The 27,272-nt window shown below is 44.9% G+C and overlaps 4 protein-coding genes across 5 annotated transcripts; 2 read left to right on the top strand and 2 right to left on the bottom strand.

The window, feature by feature from the left end:
* Window positions 1-54: 54 nt before the first annotated feature.
* On the bottom strand, window positions 55-9,367 carry LOC119563086 (serine/threonine-protein kinase PAK 2). The gene is made up of 2 exons (XM_037876316.1): window positions 6,457-9,367; window positions 55-2,198 (listed from the first exon to the last, which is right to left on the bottom strand). Exon 1 carries the CDS (start codon window positions 8,392-8,394, stop codon window positions 6,691-6,693), a length of 1,704 nt encoding a protein of 567 aa, XP_037732244.1. The 5' UTR covers window positions 8,395-9,367; the 3' UTR covers window positions 55-2,198; window positions 6,457-6,690.
* A 213-nt stretch (window positions 9,368-9,580) lies between these two features.
* On the top strand, window positions 9,581-11,449 carry LOC119555185 (trypsin-4). Its single transcript, XM_037866440.1, has 3 exons — window positions 9,581-10,674; window positions 11,133-11,173; window positions 11,240-11,449. Exons 1-3 carry the CDS (start codon window positions 10,058-10,060, stop codon window positions 11,389-11,391), a joined length of 810 nt encoding a protein of 269 aa, XP_037722368.1. The 5' UTR covers window positions 9,581-10,057; the 3' UTR covers window positions 11,392-11,449.
* A 402-nt stretch (window positions 11,450-11,851) lies between these two features.
* LOC119555161 (glycerophosphodiester phosphodiesterase 1) lies at window positions 11,852-14,038 on the top strand. Its single transcript, XM_037866394.1, has 7 exons — window positions 11,852-11,870; window positions 11,940-12,078; window positions 12,173-12,492; window positions 12,569-12,720; window positions 12,788-12,992; window positions 13,053-13,228; window positions 13,289-14,038. Exons 3-7 carry the CDS (start codon window positions 12,184-12,186, stop codon window positions 13,440-13,442), a joined length of 996 nt encoding a protein of 331 aa, XP_037722322.1. The 5' UTR covers window positions 11,852-11,870; window positions 11,940-12,078; window positions 12,173-12,183; the 3' UTR covers window positions 13,443-14,038.
* Window positions 14,039-14,071: 33 nt separating this feature from the next.
* Window positions 14,072-26,992, bottom strand: LOC119555004. Of its 2 annotated transcripts, none has more exons than XM_037866155.1 (7): window positions 26,562-26,992; window positions 26,282-26,497; window positions 26,159-26,202; window positions 24,300-25,996; window positions 24,153-24,233; window positions 23,716-24,093; window positions 14,072-23,516 (listed from the first exon to the last, which is right to left on the bottom strand). In XM_037866155.1, exons 1-7 carry the CDS (start codon window positions 26,733-26,735, stop codon window positions 14,386-14,388), a joined length of 11,721 nt encoding a protein of 3,906 aa, XP_037722083.1. In that variant the 5' UTR covers window positions 26,736-26,992; the 3' UTR covers window positions 14,072-14,385. The 2 variants fall into 2 exon arrangements, with proteins under 2 accessions (XP_037722083.1, XP_037722077.1); XM_037866149.1 differs by having other exon boundaries at window positions 23,716-24,099.
* Between the last annotated feature and the right edge of the window lie 280 nt (window positions 26,993-27,272).

Genomic DNA, 27,272 nt, shown 5'->3' on the forward strand with positions numbered 1-27,272 from the left:
TCAGGCTATTATTTTGACTGCAGCCACAACATAAATATTAATCCAACAGAATGCTTTGGTCGAATAAGTAAATAACGATATATTTAACAACACAAAATAAAAATTACAGTGCAAGGTAAACTAAATACATACAATTGTGAGGGGCCATCTTCAAAGATCGAAGTGGATAGGGACTAAATTGCAAAATAAATCTAAATAATGGTAGAATATACGAATACGACTTAGGTTCCAAGCAAACTAAACGTGCGCACATAAAACATAAAACTTATTGTGGGATTTTCTCATTGCATTTAAGCGATAGTTAAAGCGCTATTGTATCGTTACTGTTTTCCGCTTCTCTAAATATCTAGATCTTCGTTTTTATTTATCATACTGTTTATGTTTATTTTGGCAAGTCGGGTCTTGACCTTGCACATTAATATGCATTTTGTATTTTAACTACGTTTAAGTTTAATTGAAATAGAGCCAATTCTTTTAGTGTATATAATAATATAATTACGAATCGATCAAAATTGATGTCAGCTTCTTCTTTCTCCTATTCGTCCCTTTACAATTGCAATAAAAGTTGCGTATAAAAAATTATGCTACCTTTTGTTGTTCTTTGTTTGGTTTGAAGACTTATGTTTCATTTACAATTACGTTATTAATTGCAATATTTGCGTTCGTCTTAAATGCGTTTGCGAATATGTAATGTCGGGTATGTCTCGGATTCCAAAAAAAGGCCATTTAAACCCATTTCTACTGCCCCTAAATACTCTCCGTTCGTTGCCTTGCCTAATACTCATTTAAGCTAAACTAAGAAAATCAAGTAAATTTTCGATTAATAGTTAAGTTAAGCTCTTTAAAAATTATGAATGCATAATTATAGGCCAAATATTGGGATTTTCTTTCGTATATAAAATTTAACTATGAACCGATCTGCAGCAGCAGCAATCCATTGCCTACTAATATCAGAATTGCAAGTAAAAGATAATCCCTATCGGTATTTGTATATATAACAGTTAAAGAAAGCTAACACCGGCTGGCAGAATAACCCCGAATGTACCCTTTTTTGTTCCGCCTTCGTTGTGTTTCAGTAAAATATCTGTGAAGAGTCTACCGACTAACTATATACTTTTCGAATAAATCTTGTGGTGGGAAATAGCACTCAATATTTAACTGAAAAGAAAGTGGTGAAAAAGAAAAACCCATTTTAGATAGGGTGTTGATTACTGTCTCTTCAAAATATCTCCTTCAGCAATTGACATTGCTTATAATTCCCGTTGGGACTAGGTTTAGTGTACGTATACCACTTCTATATGCATATAGCTCCCTTTCGGGATATTTCTTTGTTTCAATATTTCACTTTAGCTTTGACACACACATTACCGCGTTAAATAACATCTCTACTATGATAGGGTTCTGTATAGAATTACAATTTTCTTGGTGCGTATGGCAAATGTCTCGGGGAAGGAACAAGGAAGTCTATGTAAATCTGTTCTTTTGTGGCGTTTTCGGTTAGTCTTAAGTTTGTACTAATTAAAATGGAATATCAAAGATTTTCCCCTCAATCCCGTCAACACTGCGAATATCAGCTAATACACAAGCTCCGGGGTCTAGCTTGTCTAATTAGTTATCTGTTGCATTGATATATCTGTATTCTATGGGAAATGCATAAATTGTGGAGATAATTTTGCTGTTGCTGGTGTGTCGCTTGCTGCTGCTAGCTCTAGTCCTAATGGCACTTGTTACACTCATTTCGACTTGCTATAATTATCGCCTTCGCGTTTTTTGTTTTGATTTTTTTTTGTGTTTTGTTTTTTGGTAATTTACAACAAGTATTGCATGTTCTCTGTTTAGGGTTCGTTTGCACTTACTGACTACGACGAATTTTATAAAGAATCGCATAATGCAGATTTGATAAAATCGCTTAAATCACAATTATGTATATATACGGGTATATAAAGAGTAATCAAACTTATGTCCCTACAGTTAATAATACAGTATCTATATCATATGTGCGTGTTTGTGTGCGTTGTCGCATATACATTGGTATACGCGCCATGTACGAAGTAAGCTAATTTGCCATAGGACAATCTAATCTAAGCGATAACCCCCGCCCCTCTGCCTCTGAGCGATGCGATATGGATCCACGGTTTTGCGACAGTTTCCTCCGAGTTTTCCGGCCTCAGTTCATCTCTCTTTCTCGCTGTCTCGTGCTGCAAAAAAAAGAATAGATAAAAACGATCGTTATTTATTGTTGGTACATTTCCAGGTCAAATTGCTGCACTGCAGCCAAGAAAAGGGGCAAAACGAGAATGGCGTAGCGAATAATTAACACATCGACCTCTAATAATTGCCATCACCCTGAAATACGTTTATGGGCAAAAGAATGTACAAAAAAGGGTACAGAAATAGCTAAATGGATCAATGAATTGCAAGTGGAAATGCAATGAATACTAAATACAATACATTCTTAGGCCTTAAAATATCATAACTTAAACAAATTGAGGCATGAATATGTATATATGAATTTATAAATTTATGAATTTGGAGTGGAGGCAACCGCAAATATATTATGCCATAGTTTCTACATGACAAGTTCGACAGTTGTCATTGTATAAAAAAAAAAAACAAGAGTTCCATAAAAAACATATTACGTTGTTTTGATTCACTACTGTAAAGATAGATGGGCATTACGAGTTAAGTTTTAAAAGTAACCTAAACAGGAATTTTTGCCAACCGAACCTTATTCTCTGAAGTCGAGTGTAGGGTTGAAAATACATTTTGTTCGGGAAGCACAAGGCAAGGTAAACTAATCAAACAACTGTTCCGTTATCGGGGAACCCCTTATCAGCTCATTTGATACAACCAGCTGATTAGCTGGCCAAAGAAATCGTTAAATATAGATCGTTACACTCACGACAGGTGGGTGGACCTTGGCTTCGGGGGGGCTGAGGTCAGGTGGACTGCATATTATAATTAATAATGCATTATCAGTACCTATTTTATGGCGCCCCTTTCGATGGGTGAATTCAGGGGGTATCTGCATAATCTTTTGGCGTCGTTCGCTCGTTTTGTCTGACCGCCTCCCCCGCATTTGATCACTCTGTGTTGTTGAAAAGAACTATTGTTATGCCATGGGAGAGCGGAGCACGTCAATTATCAGCACAATAATTGTTTATATTTATCAGCATGTGAAGCAGCACCCGCTTCAAAGTCACGCTTCGATTTCAATGAAACGCGGCCTGCCGAACACTTCCAGTTTTCCCCACAATTTTCCTTTGACGAAATCAGAAATGAGAAGAACAGTCACTCAGAAAAATAAGAAACTTTTTACAAATTGAAATTCTGGTTTAAAAGATAATCATAATCATCCCAGAGAACAATGCTAAATAGCGAAGATATATACATTTGTTCAGATAAGATATAACACTAGATCTTTCAAATCTAACCTCCCAAATGTAAATGCTGGTATCTGGTATTCTTATAAGAGAACAAGTAAAATCATCAATTCATTATTAAATATCATAAGATTTCTCTCAGTGCAGCTGATTGTTAGCTGGCAGGCGAATGAGAGCGCGCTCCAGATGGAAAGAGGGTCGAAAGAAGTTCACTCATGGATCGTGTACCAATGCATGTACACATTACATTGCAATCCACTGAGTCTCACCGCAAAATATATATTTTTATTACGAGTGTACTTGCAGCGAGTACGTGTGTGGTTTTGTGTGCAAGTGGATGAGTATGTCGCAGGCATTGGAAACTCTGACAAAACATTCGTTCGCAAATGTTACTAAAGCCAGTGGATTCAGATACAGTGTAATACACAACTTTGCATTGTTGGTTGGCATGATCTGCCCGGGGGGATTAAGAGGGGGAGGGGAGGTCGTTTACAAACACCCCCCTCGGCGTTGGATGGGAAAAATACGTCGCTGGCGTAAAGTAATGAATGAATCATCTAAAATTCCGCATAGCTACCAAACAACAACTTTTGTGGTTCAATAAACGAAACACTCACACACGCAGACATTCGGCCGAAAAACCTTTCGAGCAAGGTGAAATTATCATTCGACGGCGCCATTCCAAATCGAACTATATGTGAGTGGTTTAGTCATTATTTCTGGGTCTTGGGGCGTCGCTCGCTAGACCATTTTCAAATGTCTCTGGGGATTCACGAGGCCCTTTCACTCACTAACTAACTCACACATGTCTACACAGACAGAAAAATGAATAGGATTTAATGATATAATTAGTTGATACACATTTTGGACTTGATATAATATGTAACAACTATTAACAAAGCTGAAGAAATATAATATTTCGGATACTCTATGATCATGTTGATTTGTTATCATTATATCTAATTTGAAAACAACTCAGGATATATTTTGTTCTGTGTATCCAGTTGTACTTTGGCCCCAGCATCGAGGTTCCACGCCCAGAAGCCAGAATGGAAGCCGAAGAAAATGTTTCAGTTTTTGCGAAATTCCATTCCGTAGCCCCTTCCCCCTGCTTTCCAGTATATTTCCCGCATTTAAGATTTCAATATCCGCAAGTAAGCGAATCCAACGCACTCTCTTGCTCCCTCTCCCGCAAAACGGAAAGAAAAAGTATGCGCCAGTAATATAAACAAATAAAGAGCCTAGAGATCCGGTAGAAGTCAGGGAAGAAGCCAGGGGCGAATCCAGGAGAGGGTTTAGGAGATGATAGGCCCCTTAAGTTTTGCCAATGAATATAAAATTACTCCAAAATCTTTACATTATTCCAACAGTGGTCCCCTATTTTAAATGAACCCCCTCACAATCCCCACCTAGATCCGCCCCTGGAAAATGCAGAGACAGTGCATCACAATGGAGGGGAAGAGACAAGCCAAGTGGGAGTGGGAGAGAGTAAAAATAGCGCAGCCAAGTCGCGACGTCGCCATCCCCCCTCTCGCTTGCTCCAGCAGCAGAAGCAATTAAGTTGAGTAAGTGGGAGGGCGACCAAAGATGCAGAAGAACCACATGAAAGAGAGAGATGGGGAGAAGGAGAACCGCCATCAGAATCAATTATACACACTCTCATTCTTTGTGCTACACACACTTTGAGTTTGACTCCACTTTCGCTCTCTCGGCGCCCCCTCCTCTCTCACTCTCTCTCTCTTCGCAGAACTTTCACGATCTAAGTTATTTCTTTTTTTTTTCTTTAGCTTCGCTTATCACTTCGAAAATGGACGAAAATTGTTCTAAGAATTTAAGAACTTGATAAATTCCGCTCCGATTTGTATACTGCCTGGGGGAATTACAATGGCACTTATACACTGTGTTGTACTCGGCTGATAAGGCCAATACAAATGCAATCTGCGGAGCGTAGGTGCTTTCGCTCTCCGTGTGTTTGTATGAATTAAAGTTTTCTTTATTATGATGTATGAATGTATGAATATATTTTGGCCAGACAAAGCGATATTCCAAACAGGAAATGCGAACGAGCGTGTTAAATTGCGTACTTAGTTGTTTTTTTTGCTGTTGTTGCCGGAGCGGCTTCTTTCTTTTTTTTGTCCATTGTCAGTTTTCAATGGGATGTCTTGTGCAAAAACTCTGCACGTAGTATACGTAATAGGTGTGCCAACGAAAGGGACCAAAAAAACGACTGCAATAGCCGAATAACGGCATATGCTCTCGAGTCTGAGTAGTTTCAAATAGGAGAAACCCAAGTTCCCTTTTCAGGGAACGTACTCCCTGAAAAATGACCATGGTTTATATTAGCTGAGTTCGCAGAATTTTAGAACGAAAGTCTTGAGAGTTAATAGTCTTGAGTGATAACATACATTTCTACAAAATAAACTCATATTCTGACAATTTCGTTTTTAATGAAGATTTGTCATAACAAGTTCAAAACAACTCGTATTTTGATAAAATTTGCATAATTTTTGGAATTCAAATAAAGAAACAAGGCAATGTTTAATGTTGAGTCATCCCATAAGTTGGATAATAAAGAATAAATAAAGAGAGGGGCGAAACCGACCGCTGGTCCCCAATCAATTTTTTGATTAATTACTCTCTAACTTAGTTTAGGGCAGTTTGACACTAATTTTAAGTGGTTTTTTACTACGACGATCAGCATATTTGCTCTTTGGGGCGTTGCAAATGGCCCAGTTTAATATTCCCTTTCTACCTAGGGAAAGAAACCAATCAAGAGACAAAACCTCGTGCACTGCGTAACCTTGATCGAATTTAATCTGTTGTTCGAACCGACGCCACTTACTGATTAAGAGAGTCAAGATAGTAAACTATCGCCGTTTTGGGTCTAGGTCTTTGACAAAATTTCAGCCAACTCAGTGAAACTAACCCATCGGCCAATAAACCGGCAGCCTCTGTTTCCACATGTGCGATTGCGAAAAGGTTTCCGTTGAAATGGATATCGCCTCGCTTGAATAATGAGCTCGGCCCAGCTACCTGGGTAGTATTCAAAGGGCGGGCGGTGAGCGGGACTTACCTGTTTTCGAAGGGGAGTTGTCGGGTCCTAGTCCTGCTCTCGCTATTTCTACGGTTGTACACACTACAAAGACTACGATCAGCATTCTGTTCCAGTTCCAGTTCCGGTTTCGTCCACACAAAACAAATTTACATTGAAAACTCATTATACACACGGGGCAGATCCCAATCCCGATCCCGAATCCGCTTCCGATCACGCGTAGAGCAGCCTGGCCGTCCGGTGATTGCACAGCAACTATACGTTGCGTCGGAGCACCTTCTTGGCGGCCTTGATGTTGGGCACTAGGGCCTTGACCTCGCTGCAGTCGTTGAGGAAGGGATGGCTAAGTAGCTCGTCGGCGGTGGCCCTTCGGTCGACCTCCACCTGGAGACAGCGGTCTAGGAAGTCCTGGAGGTTGGGACTGAGCTTGTCCCAGCTCTTGATGTCTGGCCGACCGTTGGCGGCGATCAGGTAGAGGGCGCGGAGCGGAGTCTCGTACAGATAGGGCGGTTGGCCCTCGATCATTTCGATGGCCATGATGCCGATGGACCAGATGTCCACCTTCTTGCCGTACTTCTTGCGCGTGACCACCTCGGGCGCCATCCAGTACGGGGTGCCCACCATTGTCTGGCGCTTCTCGTCGCCCTCGATATTGGCACAGAAGCCAAAGTCCGTTACCTTGACGCAGCCATCCATGCCCAGCAGCACATTGTCCGACTTGATGTCCCGGTGGATGATGCCCTTGGCGTGCAGGAAGCTGATCGCATAGAGCGTCTCGCGGCAAACGCAGGCGATCTGTCGCTCCTTCATCACAGTCTCGGTAACGACGTCGGTCAGGGGGCCGCCGTCCATGTACTCCATGACCACCCACAGCTGGTCCTCGGGCTCCAGCAGGTAGGCATCCAGGAAGTTGACCAGGTTCTTGTGGTTGAAGTCTTTTAGCACCCGGATTTCGGTGAGTATGAGATCCTTGGAGGACTGGTTCTTCATGTCGATGGTCTTGACGGCCACCTGTGATTCGTTCTGCAAATCACCGGCTATGAAAACTATGCCGGAGGCACCTTTGCCCACCTCCTGGGTGGTCTTGTAGCGTTCCCTCGGATCCTCTGGATTGCAAATGGCCCGCAGCTCATCGTAGATCTCGGCATCGGTCTTCTGGGCACGCTTCTCCTTGGAACGACGGAGTATCGTCTCGTCCGGATTGTCATCGGCATCCTGGGCATTGCCTGCTGGCTTGATGATGATGGTGTCCGTGTTGATCTTGTGCTGGTTGTCGGAGTCCTCCTCCTGCCGTAGGTCCGAGGTGCGTGAGAACTTCTGGGTAACCCGGGGTTTCGGCTTGATCTGCGGCTTGGGCGGCATGGCATGTGGTGATTTCTTGGGCGGCACTGGTGGCGGCTCCTGTGGCGCCGCCTTTAGCGTTTCACGATGCTCCAGATTGGACTTAAGCTCCTTGAACACCTCCTCCAAGGCGTCCAGCCGCACCGCCGACTGTTGGCTGCTGTCGTTGATGCTGCTGCTGTTGCTATTTCCCGCCGAGGAGCCGCATCCGCTGCTGCTCTCCGTCTCCGTGGCCGTGGAGCTGCCATCATCGTCGGACTTCTCGGGGTCCTGAGACTTGTGTTTGTTCTTGTAGTTGACATAGTTCTCGATCTCCTTGGACTCCTCGTGGATGACGTCCTCGGTGATGAAGGGCTTGAAGACCTCGTTTTCCTTCTTTTTGATCGAGTAGTTGTAGTACTTGACGGCATGGTAGGCGGCATCTGGATTCTTGTCCTGCTCATCGCGAGTGATCTGTTGGTTCATCAGGCGCACCCAGGGCGCTGGAAGGCCTTCCAGGTCGCCAGTCTCCTGGTTGCGCGAGACATGGAAGTGTCGCTGGAAGTTTGTGGGAGCACCGATCTCGGAGATCGATCCCCCATCTCCGCCCTTCTTCTTGAACCACTTGGTGAAGCTCATCTTTCCAGTAGCTTTCTTTCTCTCTCCCTTTGTATAGATGTGTGCGGTCGTGGGGATTTTCTTCCAATGCGTTTAGTTACGCTCGACTTGGAAAATTCTAAACGTTCAGCGGATTTGGATTTGTTGTTGTTTGACTTTAGTTTTGTTACTCAAGCCACCACTCTCGCTCTCGCTCTCTTTACCTTTGTCTCCCTCTCACTGAACCAGCCGTGAGTCATGAACACATTCACACGCACGCACACTCGTTCGTTCGGCCTGCGCTTTGGTGTATGCGTATGTGTGTGCGCGAGAGCTCTTCTTATCTCTTCTAACTGTAGCTGTAGTTTCTTTCGCTTTACGAAATCGCAGAAGATTTTCACTTTTTATTGGCCCCACTCGCTTCGCTAATTATTAATTTAGCTACCTTAATTTATTCAGCAATCACCAGTTTTCAATTGCTCGACACACAAAAGCGGACGCGGACACGAACACGCACACATCTCGAAGTCGGACACAAAAGGAGTGGCCGTCGCAGTCTTGTTCTTCCACTGTCTCTTGTTGTGGTTGTTGTTCTTGTTGCGGGGCCGAAAACTCCCTTCCTGTTCTATTAGCCGTTCCAGGGTTCCATGACTATACGGCAGTTTATCGTTTATTTGGGTTTCTAGCCGCTCGAGAATTAATTCCACTCTGGAATTAATAACTTCTTTGGTTTTCCCCTTCGCTTAGCTGCAATCGCACTGCTGCACTCGGCCTGTTATTGCTGTCGCACTCGCACCAGAGTTGCGCCGATAAATGAGTTACGTATACGATGTTTGTATATATTTTACTAGTAAACACAATTGTTTTTTTCGCGGAATTAAGCTACTTTTTTACTTTACAATTTTATGTTTTTTAATACGAGCCGAAATAGAAGCGCGCGTGTGTAATTTCTTTTTCTTGCAGACTGAGTGTGACCGCAGCGCTCACGTTCAGATATACCAACCATTTGTGATAACTTAGTATATCGATTGATTCATCTGACTATCGATGATTGACGCATGTTCTGGATTTTTATTAAGGGGTTTCCCTGAACTGTTTGAATTGCTGAAACCCAGAGTTGTCACCTTATTTCATGGCAAAGAATGTTAATTATTTTAGACATTGGCCGCGTTCAGCAGATCAACATGATAGCTGATTACTGATCCATCAACGTCCAAAGAATTTTAAAACTGGTGACTGCTGTTTAAAAATTAACCAGGAACTATTAAGGTTCGTTTTCTCTGGTCATAAAACTGTTTGCATGTTATATCCTTCCTTACAAGGATCCTGAAAACTGTCGGTAGGTTACGTACCGCATGTGGGGTATATAATTATTATAATATCATCTTTTCATTATAAATGTCGCCCAAATTTGAGACCCAAACTGGGTTAGCCCCATCGGTTTTGTCCCACCCACTGCTGCATATCCCCAATGCTCTTGCGGAAGTTCATTGCCGCCGTCACCGCTGTAAACAGTAATAAAATCAGGGAATCTGGAAGATAGGCAAAGAAAAACCCAACTGACAATGCTTAATTACGGGCGACTGTGCAGCTTCTACAGAAATCATGTTCCCAGCTAGATAACGGCAATGATTGATAAAAAGCCAGCGAATATATCGACTTACGGATTCCAAAGGCTGGTTAGTTTCCACTCGCCCGCAGCGACATGCAAAAGCCTCGAGTCCCGATTTCGCTCCTCCTCCTGCTAGCTGGGATCCCTTTGATCCTGGAAGGATTTCGCGTAGAAGCTGCAATTTCTCGGCAGCCGGACAGTCGGATCGTCAATGGACGCGAAGCCAGCGAGGGCGAATTTCCGTACCAACTTTCGCTGCGCCGCCAAACGGTTCACATCTGCGGCGCCTCAATCCTGGCCAGCAATTGGGCCATCACAGCCGCCCACTGCGTCGACGGCCATGAGCAGCAGCCGCGGGAGTTCACCCTGCGACAGGGCAGCATCATGCGTTCCACGGGCGGAACTGTCCAGCCGGTTAAGGCCATCCACAAGCATCCGGCCTACGATCGGACGGACATGAACTACGACGTGGCCCTTTTGCGGACTTCGGACAAGGCACTCAGCTATCCGCTTGGAAAAGTGGCTCCCATTCGTCTGCCCGCCGTGGGCGAGGCCATCTCGGACAGCGTGCCCGCGATCGTATCCGGTTGGGGTCACATGAGCACCACCAATCCCGTCCTGTCGACGGTTCTCAAGAGCACAACGGTGCTGACGGTCAACCAGGAAAAGTGTCACAATGATCTGCGACGTCATGGAGGCGTCACCGAAGCGTAAGCACACAAAAATATGTCATTTCCGGTCGTGATGATGATGATCAGTTTAAATTATGTTCCATATCACTTTGAACAAGAAATCAAAACATAAAATTGAGTTTGTTTGGTATTAATTTTTTTTACCTTTAAGTAAAGAATCTGTCACGACTTAACTAAAATTCATTGTTTTTTGTTAATTTATTGTGCCGCATTCCAATTTCTGACGATTGATAACATCAATAGTTAATCATATTATGATGTTAAACACTTTTGCACTTTTATACTGTTATTTCAAAATTATTTTTCAACGGTTTTTGACAAAATAACAAACTTAAGTTATAGTTATTTATGATACGGTGACGTTTTTCCAAAAGAAAAAAGTGAAATCATTAAAATTTTAGCGATTAAACACTTACGGACTGTTTGGCTGTATGTATCAGGCAAATTAATTATCAACTCAATTACCAATCTTCCAGAATGTTTTGTGCGGCTGCCAGAGACACAGACGCATGTCAAGGTGAGTGCAGATAAATGATTAATCTCCGGGTTGATAATGAAACACCGTACCCGTTCATACTTATAGGTGACAGCGGAGGTCCGATTAGCGCCCAAGGAACCCTTATCGGAATAGTGTCCTGGGGAGTTGGCTGCGCAGATCCCTACTATCCGGGAGTCTATACGCGCCTGGCCCATCCCACTATTCGCCGCTGGATACGCCTGCTCACAAAATTGTAGATTTGTAGCTAATTAAATGGAATACATGAAAATATTACTGCATAAATTATTTGACAAAGCTCTGTTTGAAATAATTGGTCATTGGTAGTTTAGTTGGTCAAATAGATACATACATAGGATTTGGGTTGTAATAAAAAATCCAATTATCGTATAAGTTTAAATAAATTGATCCCAAACCCTTATTTAATTTTATTACTTCTTCCATTTTTAAATATTATTAATTTAACAATCTTTTTGGTTAGGGTTAATAATAATAATACAAAAAAATATTATCCAATTAGTTTTAATTTTAATTGTATTCAAAATTTCGAAAGCCCCGAATTTGTATTGAAAATATTCCATCCCATCTTTGTTGACTTTTAAAAAAGCGCGCCTTCGCCGCCAATTCCTCCACCGATAACAGAACAGCTGATTGGGGGTGAAAGACGATAACGATAAGTGATAAATTCACGCACCGATAGACACTTGGCCAGGAAAATGTACGCTCCTCCTTCCCGAATTTTAGTTGCTTTTTTGACGGTTAATAATAATAGTATTTATTAAATTAGTTGCGCCTTAACCCAAGTGAAATCTAAGCCGCCCGGAAAAGAGGGAAAATTGCAACAATCGCTCAGGAGCAGTACATTATCCGTAAGATCCGACGAGGGAGTGGCAAGTGGAGCACTAGCGGGTGGCATTCTATTTAGGGTAAGTGGATCTGAGCATAGGCACAGACAGACACAAGACACCTTAAATCAGCCTACTTATACGTAATACCCATATCTATCCCCCACCTTTGTAGTTGTCTGCTGAATGTCCTTCTGGCGTTGGTTGTGGCTGGCCCTAAAAATGATATACCAGCTGATGTGCTGCTCGGTGAGCCTGATCCTCTTCTGCTTCAACGTTTTCTGGCTCTTCTGCAACCTGGCCATCCCGTGGTGCACTCTGACCCTAATCGTCGTCTGCATCGCCTCCAAGTTCGTCAAGCTACAGCGGAGTCCCAACGAGAAGCGGCTCCTTAGCCTTTTGAGCACTCCGGAGGAATGGCCCAGTTACTGGCCCATCGCCAACCGGGCGGCCGGCTTCGATGCACCCGAGAACTCCAAGGCAGCGATTAAGAAGGTGGGTGACGTCACTTGCCGGTGGTTGGCAGCAAAAAAATCAATAACCATCCCCTTTTCCACCCCCGTAAAAACAGTGCCTCGCACGTGGATATCGGAACGTGCTTCTCGATGCCGGCCTCACGTCCTGCGGCGAAATTGTCGTGGCCAACCCCAAAAAGATAAATGTGGCCCAACAGCCGCTGGCGGAGTTGCAAAAGCTAAACATCGCGGAGCAGCATCCCATGGGGTGAGCCAATCAATCAACTGGAAATGCGCTTAAGTCTTGAATCATCTAAACATGTCATTGCACACAGGTCGCATTTCGAGGCGGAATCGGTGGCCTCCCTGAGGCAATTATCGGACTTCCTGGAAGCAGAGGCCGCACAGACCACAGTGTTTCTACGACTGCACGACAACAGCGCCAGGATGATTGACCAGCTGCAGAAGTTTATGACCGCCGACGAGACATTCACTCAGCGCACAGTTGTCATTAGTCGCTCACCACTGGCCATTTACCAGGTGCGCGAGAGTCCTTTAATGATCCCCTTCCAAGAACTAACCATCTGTGTTTTCTTTTAGCTCCGGAAGCTGAAGCCAGAAATCGTTTGCGGACTTTGGCACGAAACCTACTTGTCACTTGCGATCCTCAAATCCTCTACACTTATTACCTCAATCTATGGCGCTGTTTTGCGCAACATCATTGTTCCCGTGATCGGAATAAGCGTGGTCTTTCTCAGCAAAGATGAGATTAACTTGTAAGTCATCATATTAAAACTTTTTGGGGTTTAAGCCATTATTACTATTTTACTTTTCAGCCACATTGCCGATCTGTGGCGCAACGTTGGTGTCCGTCCAATAGTCTATATGGTGAACTCACCCAACGAGAAGCGCTATTTCCAAAAGACTATGAAAATTCAGTATCTAACAGACTCGCTGCGATCAGAACCGCACCTCCTTATGAAGGCCTAAGCAGATCTTGAGGATTTCAACGAACAAAAACGACTTAGATCGACGCACACAATTACACAAACTGTTTGCATTTAGCTGGCAGAGCTTAGCCTTTAAGAATAACGTATGTACGCATGTGTTTTGTAGAAGCTTTAGAAAGTATTATCCCAAGTTTACCAGCACCAGTGAGATCGAAGATATAGTTTAGATAAGTTGTGTGCTTTACTTTTGGTTAGCTAAAGTTTTGTATTATTTTTATCGACGTCCCGATTTATTTATTTTGTTATTTATGAATTTAATTTGTTTACCGATTATACTGCTTTATTTTATACGAAAATGTTCTTAAAGTGCGTATAGGCTTACTCGATGTACAATATTTCTCAACTTAGGTACTCAACACAACCGTACGCCTTATATGGCGTATGATTTTTGTAAGTGCTATATATATACATACACCCAGCTTTTCTATGATTCCCTTGTTACCCAAATCCCGAAAGTACTCAATCAAAAACCCAAAAATGTTTACCAGCGTTAGATATACGTCTATACCAAAAAACTACATTTTATTATGATGATAATAGGAAATAAAGATTATTGCAACGATTGATTTAAACTGATTTATCTGTCTTTTCAATAATAAGCATTCAGGGTTTAGGTTTACGAATCTTTATTATTTTGGGGATGTTCGATAGTGTCTTAAAATGTAAACTATATGTATTAATAATGTTTAATGCCTTAACTCTATTAAGGTTAGTTTTCTTTCTGAGCGAGGGGAGCCATCCCAAATATATCCTACCGAAATGGAGGACTAACAATAGAACTTAAATGTTATGATGCCTTGATTAATTGATAAATGCAAACTTTTTATACAGAAGTCAATAACGAAGGTTAAAAAATGCAGAATTATGAAATAAACAAAAAATTATACAAAGTTATTCAAGCTTTAAGATGAAATATATAGATATTACTTCCGGCGTGATCGAGTTGCCCGCTTTGGTGCATCCTCACTTGTTGAGACCTCCGGCGCTGCCTCGAAGTGCACCTTCCTGCCTCGTCCAGCTCGTCCTGTCGCCGCGGACGTGGAGGCGGCGTCTTGGACTTGGGTATCCTCGACTGGCTGCTCCGGCTCTGCTGCCTTAGCGCCTCGAGCTCGACTGCGGGCAGCGGGCTTCTTGACCGGCTCCTCCTCCTGGGTAGCTGGAGGCTCTCCCAAAGGTGTTTTGGAACGTGCTCTACCCCGCGCCTTCTTAACGGGCGGATGCTCCTCCGGTTCCACCTCAACTTTCGCCTTGCGAGCCGTGGCGCGTGCGGTCTTTTTCACCGGCTTAACGTCCGCATCCTCCGATTCGCTTTGTTCGATCTTTCGACGAGTGCCACGCCCCTTAGCCGCGGGCGCAGGCTCTTCTTCCGGCGCTGACGTTACTGGTGGTACCTCAGGGGTCGCCTTCTTGGCAGGAGGCTCCTCGTCCTCGACCGCCTTGCTCTTGGTCCTTTTTGGAGTTGCCGGACGTGGCGAGGAATCTACAATCAATTCCAGAGCCTTTGCAGTCAGATTGCGTACCCGGCGTCCCCGGGACGATGTGGGCTTGTCGTCGTCCGGCGCCTCCGTGTAGTTCTTGCGCGGTAGATTCCGTCCCTCCCGTCGCTGCGAGGTCGTGGGCTCTGGCAGGACCACCGTATTGTCGGGAGTGGCTTCTACCTCCACGGGCGCTTGTTTGGTTACCGGAGTAGCAGTAACTGCATCTGGCTCTGAAACCTTGTTGGCCAGCGCCTTGCTTGCCGCTGGCTTGCGAGCCCGTCGCAGCGCGGAGTGTGGTTTATCATCGTCTGGTGCCTCCTCATAGTTTTTACGCGGCAGGTTGCGGCCCTCTCGGCGCCGTGGAGTAAGCTCTTCCCCATCGCCAGTCTTTGTCGGGGAGCCTGATGTGACTACGAGCGCCGAAACACTGTCCGTCGGCAGGTCCTGTAAATCGATCTGCTTCTTTTCCTCGTCCTCGTGGGTCTCGTCTTTGCGACCGCGACGAGCTGTCGCCTTTTTTGCCACCGGCGTTCCTTCATCGACACTCGCTGAGGCTTTGCGGACACGCCGTGCTGGTAGTTTCTTCTCCGGTGCGCCCACTTGTGTCGCATCCACATCAGCACTTGGCTTTCTAGCGCGCCGCGTTGTCTTCGCTGTTGGTGGATCCGCGTCCTCGGTATGAGACTCTGAAGGGGTTTCCTCCTTGTGTTCCGGCTCCAAGGACGCCCTGCGTCCACGAAGCTTTGTCTTGGGCTGCGTTAGATCTATAGTTGCTAGGGCCTCATCTTCGGTGGCCTTGCGCCCACGCCTGCGTGAGTGAGTGGGGATCTCATCCGATTCCTCGGCCGAGTTCGTTTTTATCGGCACCTCAATCGTCTCTGCCGTGGGCTCGCGACCGCGTCGCCGTGTCTTGTGCCCCTCTTCTTCCTTTGGTGGTGGCTTAATTGGTGACGGTTCGGATTCCGAAACCGGCTCGGCTGCCTCTTCGATTTGCTGAAGTTGCTCATCCTCGCTGGACACAACGATCTCTACAGTTTCAGCCGAAGCCTTGCGTACATTGCGTCTGGTCTTTTTCTCTGGCTCAACAACCTGCAATGGCGGGTCCGACTTTTCGTCAGCAATCGTCGGTTTATCATGCCCTGCTGGTGTTCTACCCCTTCGCTTGGGTTTTTCTACAACTTCTTGGACTACATGATCAATGTCCACAGAAGGCTTGCGGCCCCGACGCTTGGGTCTTTCAACGTTATCATCCTTAGCTGGTTCCTGGGCACTTTCTGGGTTAAATTCTGCTGATTTACGGGACGGCGGCTGGTGTTTATTTTGGTCGTCTGAACTTGACTGATCTTCTTGAATGGAAGCCACCACCTCCTGTGTGTCATTAGGAGCGGTGGTTTCTACCACCTCTGCCGAAGGTTTGCGTACCCTCCGCCTTGGTTTCACCTCGCGAGTTTTACCGGCTTCCTTGGACCCCTCACCTTGCTTTTCAATAGTTTGGTCCTCTGATTTGTGCTTCTTGTCTGCTACATTGCTTACATCTTCAGCTGATGCCTTGCGTGCCCTCCTACTAGTCTTAGCTGGGTGGGGATTGGGTTCAGGCTCAGCCGTTTTATCTTGTTCTTCCTTGGATACATTTAAAGCCTCAATGGGTACATGTCCTTGAGGCGCTTCCTGCTCAGAATGACCTGAAACATTTTGACTGGATTGCGGAGTTTCGTCCTCTTCAACCGCTTTTAGAATATCTTCAGGCTTTTCCTTTTTGTCGAATGTCGTTTCCGTTTCTTTTGCAGATGCCTTCCGACCTCGTCTTTTTGGTTTTTCTATGATGCTCTCCTTCTGGTTGGTATTCTCCTCGTCCTTTGACTCCACCTTCTCCTCAACATCGAACTTTGTTTCCCTCACCTCATCCGACGATTCTCGATTTTGAATTCCACCTTCCTTGACAGCCTCTAGAACATCTGCAACCTTTTCTTTCTTGTCCGACGTGGTGTCCGTTTCTTTTGTAGGAGCCTTTCGTCCGCGCCTTTTAGGCTTTTCTACGGTTGTCTCTTTCTGGATTGTATCCTCATTTAATGACTTGCTTTCTTCCTTTGATGAAGTTGAAGATACAGCGGTTGCCAGCTCTTCAGGATCCTCTTGCTCTGGGATATCCAAATGATCGCCTTTAGCTTCATTGATGGCTTCTAGAACATCTTTCGTCTTTTCTTTAGTGTCCAATATAGTATCAGTTTCCTTTGCAGATGCCTTCCTTACACGTCTCTTAGGTTTCTCTGTGGTGATCTCCCTCTGATTGGAATCCTCCTCTGCCTTTGACTCTTTCTTTTCCTCAACTCCAGACTCCGGCTCTTCCTCTATGATGGGTTGCAGAGCTTCTTCATCTTTTAGGACTTCTTCTACAGTGTTCTTCTGTGCCATGGTTTCAATAACTTCTACTGAAGGAGTACGTTTTCGTCCCCTTCTTTTCTCAGTGATGGATTCTGGTTTGTCATCATCAACATCCACTGATGGTTTTCTGGCTCGTCCCCTGAGCTTAATGTGGGCATCATCCGCTTGCTTATTATCCAGTACACGTTCTTCTATTTTCGAATCCTCAGAAGACGGTTTTCGTGCCATCCTCTTGGGTCTTTCAGATACAGCAGCTTCTGCTGGTTTATCAGTGGATGCCGATCCCTTCCTAGTCGTTCGTTTTGCTGGCTTAGATTTTCCTTCATCCGGTGAAGTTTCTTCTTGGCTCGATGGCTTGCGAGATATCTTCGATGACTGCAAAATGGCGGTTTCAGAAATTGGCTTTTCTGGTTCATTATTTTTAAGCTCGACCTTTTCTGTTGAAATATTTTGTGCAGACTCCTCAATTGGTTTACCCTCAGAATTGTTTTCACATTGTTTGGTATCATCGGTGAGGCTTGAAGAATCCTCATCAAGCACAACTGTAGAAGTGTGCTTATCAATGTCATTACATTTTGCAATTTCTTCAGAATCGCATTTTTCTTTAGCAGTTAAATCTTCAGCTGCTGGGCTGTCGTGTATTTCATGAATAGTATCTGGTTCTGGAATATTATTCAAAGCAGCTTCATCATCACTCTTTTTAGTGGCAAAAACAGATTCTTCAACATGCGCTGATTTAATAGTTTCTACTTGAGCTAGCTCATCGGATGACTGAGGCTCTTCTGAAACAGAAGTACTTAACGTTGATACAGTAGATTCTTCTTGAGGTGTTACTGAAGTGGCGTCCGTTGTTTCAGGTCCCTGGGCGCTAGAACTTGAATCATCTATTGTAATGACATCATACTTTCCGGAAACGGCATCTTCGGTATTAGGCTTATCGGGCTTAGCTTGTTCTTCGGTATTTGGAGTAACCATACTTTTATGCTCTGATATGAATTCAACTTCTTCTTCATCGTCTTTTTCTTCACTTGCAGAATCCAAGTCGATTATTGCCTCGTCTTCGGCAGCCTTTTGAACCTCCTCGCTTGATACACTTTGGCTTTCAGAGAAGGATTTTGAAACATCATATACGACAGATTCTTTAGCATCTGAGGAAATTTTAGAAATGCCACTTTTTTCCTTTTCAGCTTCCTGTACTTTAGTTGGGGCTTCGTGAGCTTCAGCTATTGAATCAGATAACTCTTGAAGCTGAACTTTAGGTTTATCTTCAGATTTAGGCGCACAAATGTCCTGCGTTACTTGTTGTGATGATGAAGCCTCAACTATATCTGTAGTTTCTAAACCATGGGAGCTTGATAAGTTCAGTACTATTACTTGTGCAGGAGTGGCGTCTATGGAGATATCCTTTGGCTGTTTTATATCTATTTCATCTTTTTTAGGGTCCGAATTCTGCGCTGCAAGGACTTCAGCATTTAGAGATCCTTTATCCTTTAAAATGAAATTGTTAGGACTTTCAGTATCCAAAGAAATATTACCATCGATGATCTTGTTCTGGGCGTCCGACTTCTCTGTTAAATTAGGCTTAACAATTTTGGAAATTATCTCCGGTTCCACTGCCTTAACTTCTTGATTACTGGAGGATGTCGTATCCATTGTCGCTTCTTCAGCCTCATCCGCTTCTGTCTGTTTGTCGTCCGATCCCATTTGACTCGTTATTAAAGTTAGTTTTGATTGGTCGAGACTCGATGATTCCGCCAAAATGGAAACATCCCTTGGGTGATCACTGATAGATTCTTCAAAAAGTTTGGACTGATCAACAATGCTCGAGGCATCCAACTGAATCACATCATCTTCAACTCCATTTTGATTTAATGACTCTTCAGACAGACATTTTACTGATTTTTTTTCGATCGAATCGTTTGCCTGTTTTATGCTGTCCTTATGTATAGAATCAGCGCTGGCTCCTTCAATTATAGAACTTTCATCCAGTGGTGTGTGCTCAACAATGCTAGAGGCTTCCAACTGAATAACCTCGTCGTCGCGTTCGTTTTGATTATATTCCTCCTTAGATTCGTCTTTGTCCAGCTCCTTATCTTCCTTTGTTTTGTCGAAAGCAGATGACTCTTTTGGCTGATGAGTCTCGCAATCTTCAATTACTGTAATATCATTTTGATTCTCCGTGGCTTCCTTCTTATCCACAGTAGTGCCATCCCTCAGTATGTCCGAATTGAGATCCTCTTTGAAAGGATCAGTGGCGGATTCTGTAACAACTGAGCTTTCATCTAGTGTATTCTGCTCTACAATGGTCGATACATCCAACTGAATAACCTTATGGTCCATTTCCTGACCAGAGGACTTTGGCGGTGGGCGTTCGTCAGCTATTTCTGTATCTGCAGTCGTATCTTCCTCAGTTTTATCCAAAGCAGACGATTCCTCCAGAATAGATGGTGTTTTATTCTGTTCAGTCACGAGTGGTTTACTTTGTGGACTTTCTTCCAGTGCAGCATCATAAGGACCGTTTTGATTTTGACTTAATTCTCCAGCGTCTTCTTTATCCGCAGCCATAACTTCTTTTGATGATTCCTCCGAGGCAGAAACTTCATCCTGAGGAGCAGACTTGATACCTTCTTCATCTGGAGAGACCTTAGGATAACTTACATTTGTGGATGTATCCAACGAAGCGGCATTACTTGCCAAATCTTCGTTTGTATCTGCTCGTGACGATTTTTCATTGGCGAGTTCCACATTCTTAGAAGATTGATCAGCAGAACAGGCGGCATCCGTTAAAGTATCTACTTCCAACGCATCAAACTCATCTTTAGTTTTTTCAGGAATTTTAGCGTCTGCAGGTGGTGATGGACCACCCTCCTTTAGATCTAGATCATTTGAATTTTCGATCTCAACTGCTGCGCTGATGGAAGTTTCTTTCTTATCTGCATGTGGATCACCCAAAGATTCTTCGTCCTTGTTTTCGTCTTCAGAATCAGAGGAAATAATCACTGATTCGTCTTGAATAGTCTGTTGATCCTCAAATTGTTCACTATCGACGGCAGAGACCTCATCTACAGCCACGCTGACGCTCGTTTCACCAATGTCTCCCGTATCGAGGTTACTTATTTGATCTTGAGGAACATTTTGGCTTGTGGCAATTTCAAATGCAAGTGGCTCAATTTCTTGTTCGGTTTCCTCTGGAACTTCTTCGGCGGGTGATGATTCGATGACTAGTTGGTCAGATGTATTATCTGAAAGCACCTCGTTGAGTTTGACCTCTTTTGAAAGTTCCTCGGCAGGTGATGTTGCGATGGCTGTTTGATTAGATTCCGCATCAGTAGACACCTCATTAGTCTTGGCTTCATCTGGAATTTCCTCGGCAGGTGATTTTTCGACGGCTGTTTGATTAGTCGGTTCATCAGGTTTGGTTTCTTCTGGAAGTTCTTTCGCAGGACATGTTTCTATAACTTCCTGTTCGGCTTCACCATAGGGGGGCACCTCATCTGTTTTATTTTCCTTGGAGAGATCTTTAGAAGGTGATGTTTCGATGAAGTGTTGATTAGATTGTGCATCAGTAGACACCTCATTAGGCTTGGCTTCTTCTGGAAGGACCTCGGCAGTTTCACCATCAGCGGGAACCTCATCTACATCCGGCTTATCTTCTTCGGTTATTAGTTCAGGAGGTAATGTTTCGACGACTCGTTGAGTAGATTTTGTATCAATGGGCACCTCATCAGGTTTATCTTCACCTAAAGGTTCCTCCGAAAGTGAGGTTCCAATGAATGTTTGATTAGTGGGCTCTTCTGGTTTGGTTTCCTCTGGCAGTGTTTTCGCAGGAGATGTTTTGATAACATCCTGATCAGCTTCACCATCTTTCGGCACCTCATCAAGTTTGCTATTCTCGAAATGTTGTTCGGAAGGTGATGTTTCAATGACACGTTTATCAGATTCTGCGTCAGTGGGAACTTCTTTAGACTCGGCTTCTTCTTCGAGTTCCTCGCCGGGTGATGTTTTGATGACTTCTTGATCAGATTCACCATCAGTGGGGACCTCATCAAGTTTGCTTTCCTCGAAAAGATCGGAAGATGATGTTTGGATAATATTAGATTCTGAATCGGTGAGCACCTCATCAGACTTTGCTTCCTCGATTAGTTCCTCGGCAGGTGATGATTTGATGGCTTCTTGATCTGATTCACCATCAGTGCGCACATCATCTGTTTGGTTTTCTGGGGAAGGTTTTTCGGAAGGTGATGTTTCGCTGACTATTTGATTTTTTTTTTCGTCCATGGGGTCATCCTGTTTGGTTTCCATTGGAAGTTCATTGGCAGGTGATGTTTTAATGACTTCTTCATCAGTTTCACCACCAATGGGGATCTCATCGGGGTTGTTTTCCACAATAAGTGATTCGGAAGGTGTTGTTTCGATGACTGGTTGATCAACTTCTGCAACAGTGGACAATTCCATGGCTGGTTGAACAGTTTCACAATCAGTGGGCACCACATCAGATTTGCTTTCTTCTGATACATCTTTAGAAGGCGAGGTTTCGATCGGGGGTTGATTTGTTCCAGTCTCAGAAGTCTTTTCAAATTTACGTTTTTCGGAAGGTGATGTATCGATGGCTGATTGATCCAAATGAGGAACAACTTTTTTTAAAGCTTTTTCAGCTGAAGTTTCTGGTGCCTCGACATCGCCAAGATTCGTCGGCTCTAAATTGTCTGGCTTCAAATCCACGCTAGGTATAATCTTCTCCGTGCTTGAGTTGAGGACATTGGCAGTATTGACCGAACAATCTGCAGTTGAGTCCAGAGGAAATATTTCGGACTCTATGATTGTTAATTCGACCACCGGGGGCTCATTATTTTCTTCACCTGGTGATTCCTTATCCGTGCTTGAGTTGAGGACATTGGCAGTATTGACCGAACAATCTGCAGTTGAGTCCAGAGGAAATATTTCGGATTCTATGATTGTTAATTCGACCACCGGGGGCTCATTATTTTCTTCACCTGGTGATTCCTTATCCTTTGAAATATCTAGTTTAATTTCCAGATAATTCTTGTCCTTAATTTTGTCATCTTGATGATTTGTTTCGCTAGTACTGCCCTCTATTGTGGTATCCTCAACTTCAATCAGAGAAATTTCTGTTATAGAATCCTTTTCATTTTTACTTAATGTCTCTGCAGGTAAATCAGCGGATTCTTCGAGCTTATAGGCAATGGATGGTTCCTCGATACAAGTAGATTTTTTCGGAGTGACTGCCGAATCCTTTGGCTCCTCCTCGTCATCACTAAATACCAGGGGCTCGGTAAGGCCAACGTTTGAGTCTGTATCGGAGCGATCCTCAATGTTATCCGTGGGTTGGATGGTTTGGCCCGAAGCCTTTGTCTCATCCACAGTAACGTCGCAGGACTCCACGCCCGACACTATCAGAGCTTCGGAGAACATTGAGTCCGAGGTCTGGTCCAACAATTGTATGCCGCTCATCTCGTTCGGGTTGGGTGAAGTCGTCCTGGAACCAGATTCTGTAATGGCGCTTAGATTAAGATCGGCCTGCAAGGCAGCCTTGTATGTTGTGCTGGTCAGCGGATCCTTGAGCGAAGTGACCCCAGGGGCTTTATGAGAGATACTCATTAGAGCCTCTGATGATACGGATTCGTTTTGCTTTGAAGAACCCAAGGGATCAACACCAGTCACCGTGCTGAGTGCAGTTACGTTTATCTCGGTTTCCGTGTCATCCATGTTGGCCCCTGTTGTTTCGGGCACGTCGTCGAATATCTTGTCTAGATGCAACGTGGTATTCGTCATGTTCAAATCGTATTCGGTAGTTGCCGCCAAGGAATCCTCGCGAGACTTTAATACCGCACTAGCTGGCTCATTTGGCACCATTATATTCCTGGCGCTGGGCGTCTTTAAAATTCCGTCCAGTGCCTTTCCTTGTTGCACGCGAGCCAGTGTCGAGTTCCTACTCTTGGGGTGAGGAGTGCTACCAACAGAAGTTTCCAACAGCTCTGCCATGTTGCCCAAAATGGGAGACGCGGGAACCTTCGGTGTGCGCATCATTTCTCTCAGTCCTTTAAAGCGGGGGGTGCTGCAGTTTTTGGGAGTTTTTAACAAATCCCTCAGGCCATGGTAATCCACTTTGTCAACTTCGTCGTCTGGCAGTTCGTTGCCATAATTTCCGTCGTCAGCGATAGCAGACTTTTCCTCTGTAACAAATGTAACGTAATAATTTAATAATGTAATATTTTATAAACTGTTTTTCCCTTTGAATGCAAGAAAGTTTCGGCAACAAATGTTACAAAATAAAGTATACAAAAATATGAATAAATAAATTGTAAAATATCTGTATGAATACAGTAAGAATCTTCTTGTGTAGTATAGTAAGATTATATTGACTTAGCTCACCATCTTCTTGACCAACTTCTTCCAAAATGACTCCCATATCGCCAACAGATTCGTCCACTTGAAGTTCCCGCTTCGGCGTGTTCAGCAGACGCTTCGATTGTCGCGTTGGCGTGGACATTTCCTGCGTGAGTCGTCGCTTGCGTCGCGGAGTATCCACATTGCACTGACTTTCCACCGCAGAGCAGGAAGCGCGGCGTGAGCGCTTAATGTTGTCCTTCGGCACCTCCTTGTTGGCGGCTTCCATCGATGATCTGCGAGTGCTTCTTCGCGGCGTTGTGGCCACTGTCCTCTGGTCAACAGAGAGGCGGCGCAAACTCCTCCGAAGTACGGGGGTATCTACATTTGGTGTTTGTTCATTCATCTTTTGTTTTGTCTCGCCTGTTGCTATTAAGTAGATATTGAGTATTTTCTTAGTAAAAACTATGTTTAATACCTACCAATTGAAGTGGACTCAGCAGCTTTACTTTCCAATGGCACCTCTTCGCAAATGCTGTCCTCAATTACGCCCTCAGGATTAGCTGAAATGGTTTTGAAGGAAGTCTTTAGCTTTGTCTAAAAATGTTTTAAATATTATTCTTGCTTACCATTATCGCTTTCCTTGGGAATATTCGCATGGACTTCCTCACAGATGCTATCCTCGATAATCGGTTCCTCACTTTTTTCATTGACAGGAAAGCTCACAGTTTCGCTTTGTTTCTTGTCTTGAAGACTTGTATTTGATAGATTTTTATTTCCTTCCTGATCTTTAACAGTTTCTAAGTCTTTTTCGGTACAAGGTTCACGTTTAGTTATACTCTTCTCGAATGTAACATTTGGCTCAGAATTCACCTTGTCCTCTGTAGAATTTAAATCAGTTTCCTTTTCATTTGCTGGACTGATTGAACCGATTTGTTGTTCGACAAATACAGGTTCCTTTGATTTACTAAGCGGGAGGCTCTTCTCGAATACGGAACTCAGCTGGATGGATGCATCACCCTCATCTTCTCCTGTTATAAAAGCAGCCAACGCTTCGATTACCGCCCCTGCAGCACTCTTTTCCTTTCCTTGGGTATCATCCATGATAGTGAAGGTTCGGCTCAACTCGTCCTTTGAGTCGTCATGTTTCTCCGGAGTAGAGCTCTTGATTTGCGAGGCATTAAATGTTTTTCTCGGACACGGCGATGATGGCTTGGGTGATCCCGGCTTAGGGGATCCGCTTTTCGGCGAGTTCAGCGACCGACACGCCTTGGCTACCAGTTTGTTGCTCTTGTCAACGCCGGGACTGCGCTTTGCGGCCACAAAGGACTTTCTGAGCTGGGATACCTTGTTTTCCCTGGGAGATTCCATCAGCGATATCCGCCTGCGTGGCGAGGTTTTAGGCGTTTTGCCTCTCGGCTGCTCCTCGGGCCGGTGGACTGGTGTCCGTCTGTGCGGATGGAATGGCAAACGACGCGGAGTGGTCAGGCACTGGCGACGAGCATCTAACAGTGATGCCCGTTTGGTGGTGGCCACAGGAGTTGTCTTATCTGTCTGGTTGGCGGCGATCTGCTTCTTGGTACTGGTCAGCAGCGCCCGTTTCATCAAGGACTGGGGCGTTCGCTTTGGTGTGGCGCCTGCGGTGCCAGCCGCTCGCCGAGGGGTTTTGTACCTTTGTGAAGGTCCTGGTGAGGGTGGCGTTTCGGAGTTGGTGATGTCAATAACCAGCGGCGATGCATCGGATGATTCATCCGTGCTGTCCACACTAATGGGCGTTTGTTTGGGTGTGGGCGTTTGCTTGGTTGTTGGTCGTAGCTTCGAGGGGGTGGTCAAGTCGATCAAGAACATGGACGACGCACGCTTTACCTTCGTCGAAGTGGATGGCGTGCCGAAGTCCATCAGATCCCGGCTGCAACTGTCTTCGTTCAGCTCCGAGAGCACACCGCCTTTCGGGGTGCTGTACACACTCTTAGGCGTGGAAATGGTCACCGAAGTCGAAGTGGACGCCGCGTGGGCCGGTTTGCGCACACATGTGAAGGACTTCTCCACTTTGACGCCCGTCTCGCGCGGCGAGAAAGAGGTGATGACCACGTCCGAGAGGGCGCACAATTTCAGCAGCTTCTGGTGGCTACCTGGAGGCGTTGCGGTGTTCTCCTTGTTCTGCGTTGCCTCCAGAAGATCTACTTTGGGCGTCTCGCAGGTTGTCGTCTCTGCGCTGGGTGGAGGTGAGATATTCAGGGCGTCCTCCTCCAAGTGGGACTCACTCTGATCGCGCGACTCAATGGAAGTATTGCCCTCGTCATCCGAATTTATGCTGTAGTGAAAACTGAAAAAGGAATCGGGGAAGATAAGTTTTATGGGGACCATTAACAGGCAGGCAACACATGCTGGCAGCAGGGTTTTTTCTTTTCCTATTGTTGTAGCTCGAAGACATTTTAGGGGTTGGCCAGGTAGTCGGTCAGGCGTCTGCCTGCTGATTTTCACTTACTTGTGAACCGTCAAGCGTTTTTCGGAGTGCAGACGATGCGATTGCTAAGACAAATAGAAAAATTAGGGATCACATGTAGGACTTGAAGGACTGTACTTGCTGGCAGAGATTGTGGGTACTTACCTTTAGTGAGGGGCAGGAGTTCGAGGCCTGCTCATTGGGCGACAGGCGCTCTGGGGTGCACGGTGCATCCTGCGCGTCGGAGGACTTGGGGAACTCCCAGGTGTAGACCTTGTCCCGAATGGTGATCTTTCCCCCGTGGAGCAGCGGTCGCTTGCCGTGGATGACCACATCGTTGAGGTGGATGGGGTCCTCGCTGGACTTGTTGTAGATGATGACCTGGGTGACGAAATCGCGGGATGTTTAGGGCGGCTGTTTGGGTCTCACTTCAATACAAACTCACCCTGCCGAAGGCGTCACAGTTTATTTCGCAAATCAGGCGCTCCTCCTGCGGCCCCTCCAGGATGAGGTCGCAGTTGTAGTAGGAGCCCACCTGGAAGGTGCGTCCCTTGGCTGCCAGCACCACGGTCTCGCCATTTTCGTCCTCGTAGCGCAGCCTAGCGCCTTCAAGCGACATTTTCCGAGCGGCGTCTCAAATGCGGCTTGGGTGCGGGGAAAACGAATACCGAAGCGAATGCAATGAAAAGCCGCACAGCTATTGGGAAATCTCGGACACTGCGGTTACAATTAAACACTTCATCCACGTTCTATACACTGATTTCTATCACACTTTTCCATTAATCGCCTTTTTAACGGCCAACATCACGAGATTGCCGCAGTCAGTTAATTGTAGCGAAAACTCTGTGCAGGAATTTTTTTTTTGCAATGGACGCGCAAGTCATGCCAACCCTGTTCGAATGCGCCGGCTTATGCGTTACGTTTGAATTTAAGGGCGCGGGAGCTGGCAACTTGGTTTCGGTAAAGGTTGGTTCTCAGTTAATGGTTATTAAGGGTGGTTAATTGTAAAAATGACCATGTTAATAACTTAATAACGCTCATATGATATTTTAATCACATTGGATAAACGAATTCAGATAGTTTTAGTTGTCAGCAACCAAATGCAGCCCTGGCAGAGCAAGCCGGTCTTGCAGTGTTGAAAAGCAACAGGCACATT

This window comes from Drosophila subpulchrella, chromosome 3R (genome assembly GCF_014743375.2).
Source record: "Drosophila subpulchrella strain 33 F10 #4 breed RU33 chromosome 3R, RU_Dsub_v1.1 Primary Assembly, whole genome shotgun sequence".
NCBI classification, from domain to species: domain Eukaryota; kingdom Metazoa; phylum Arthropoda; class Insecta; order Diptera; family Drosophilidae; genus Drosophila; species Drosophila subpulchrella.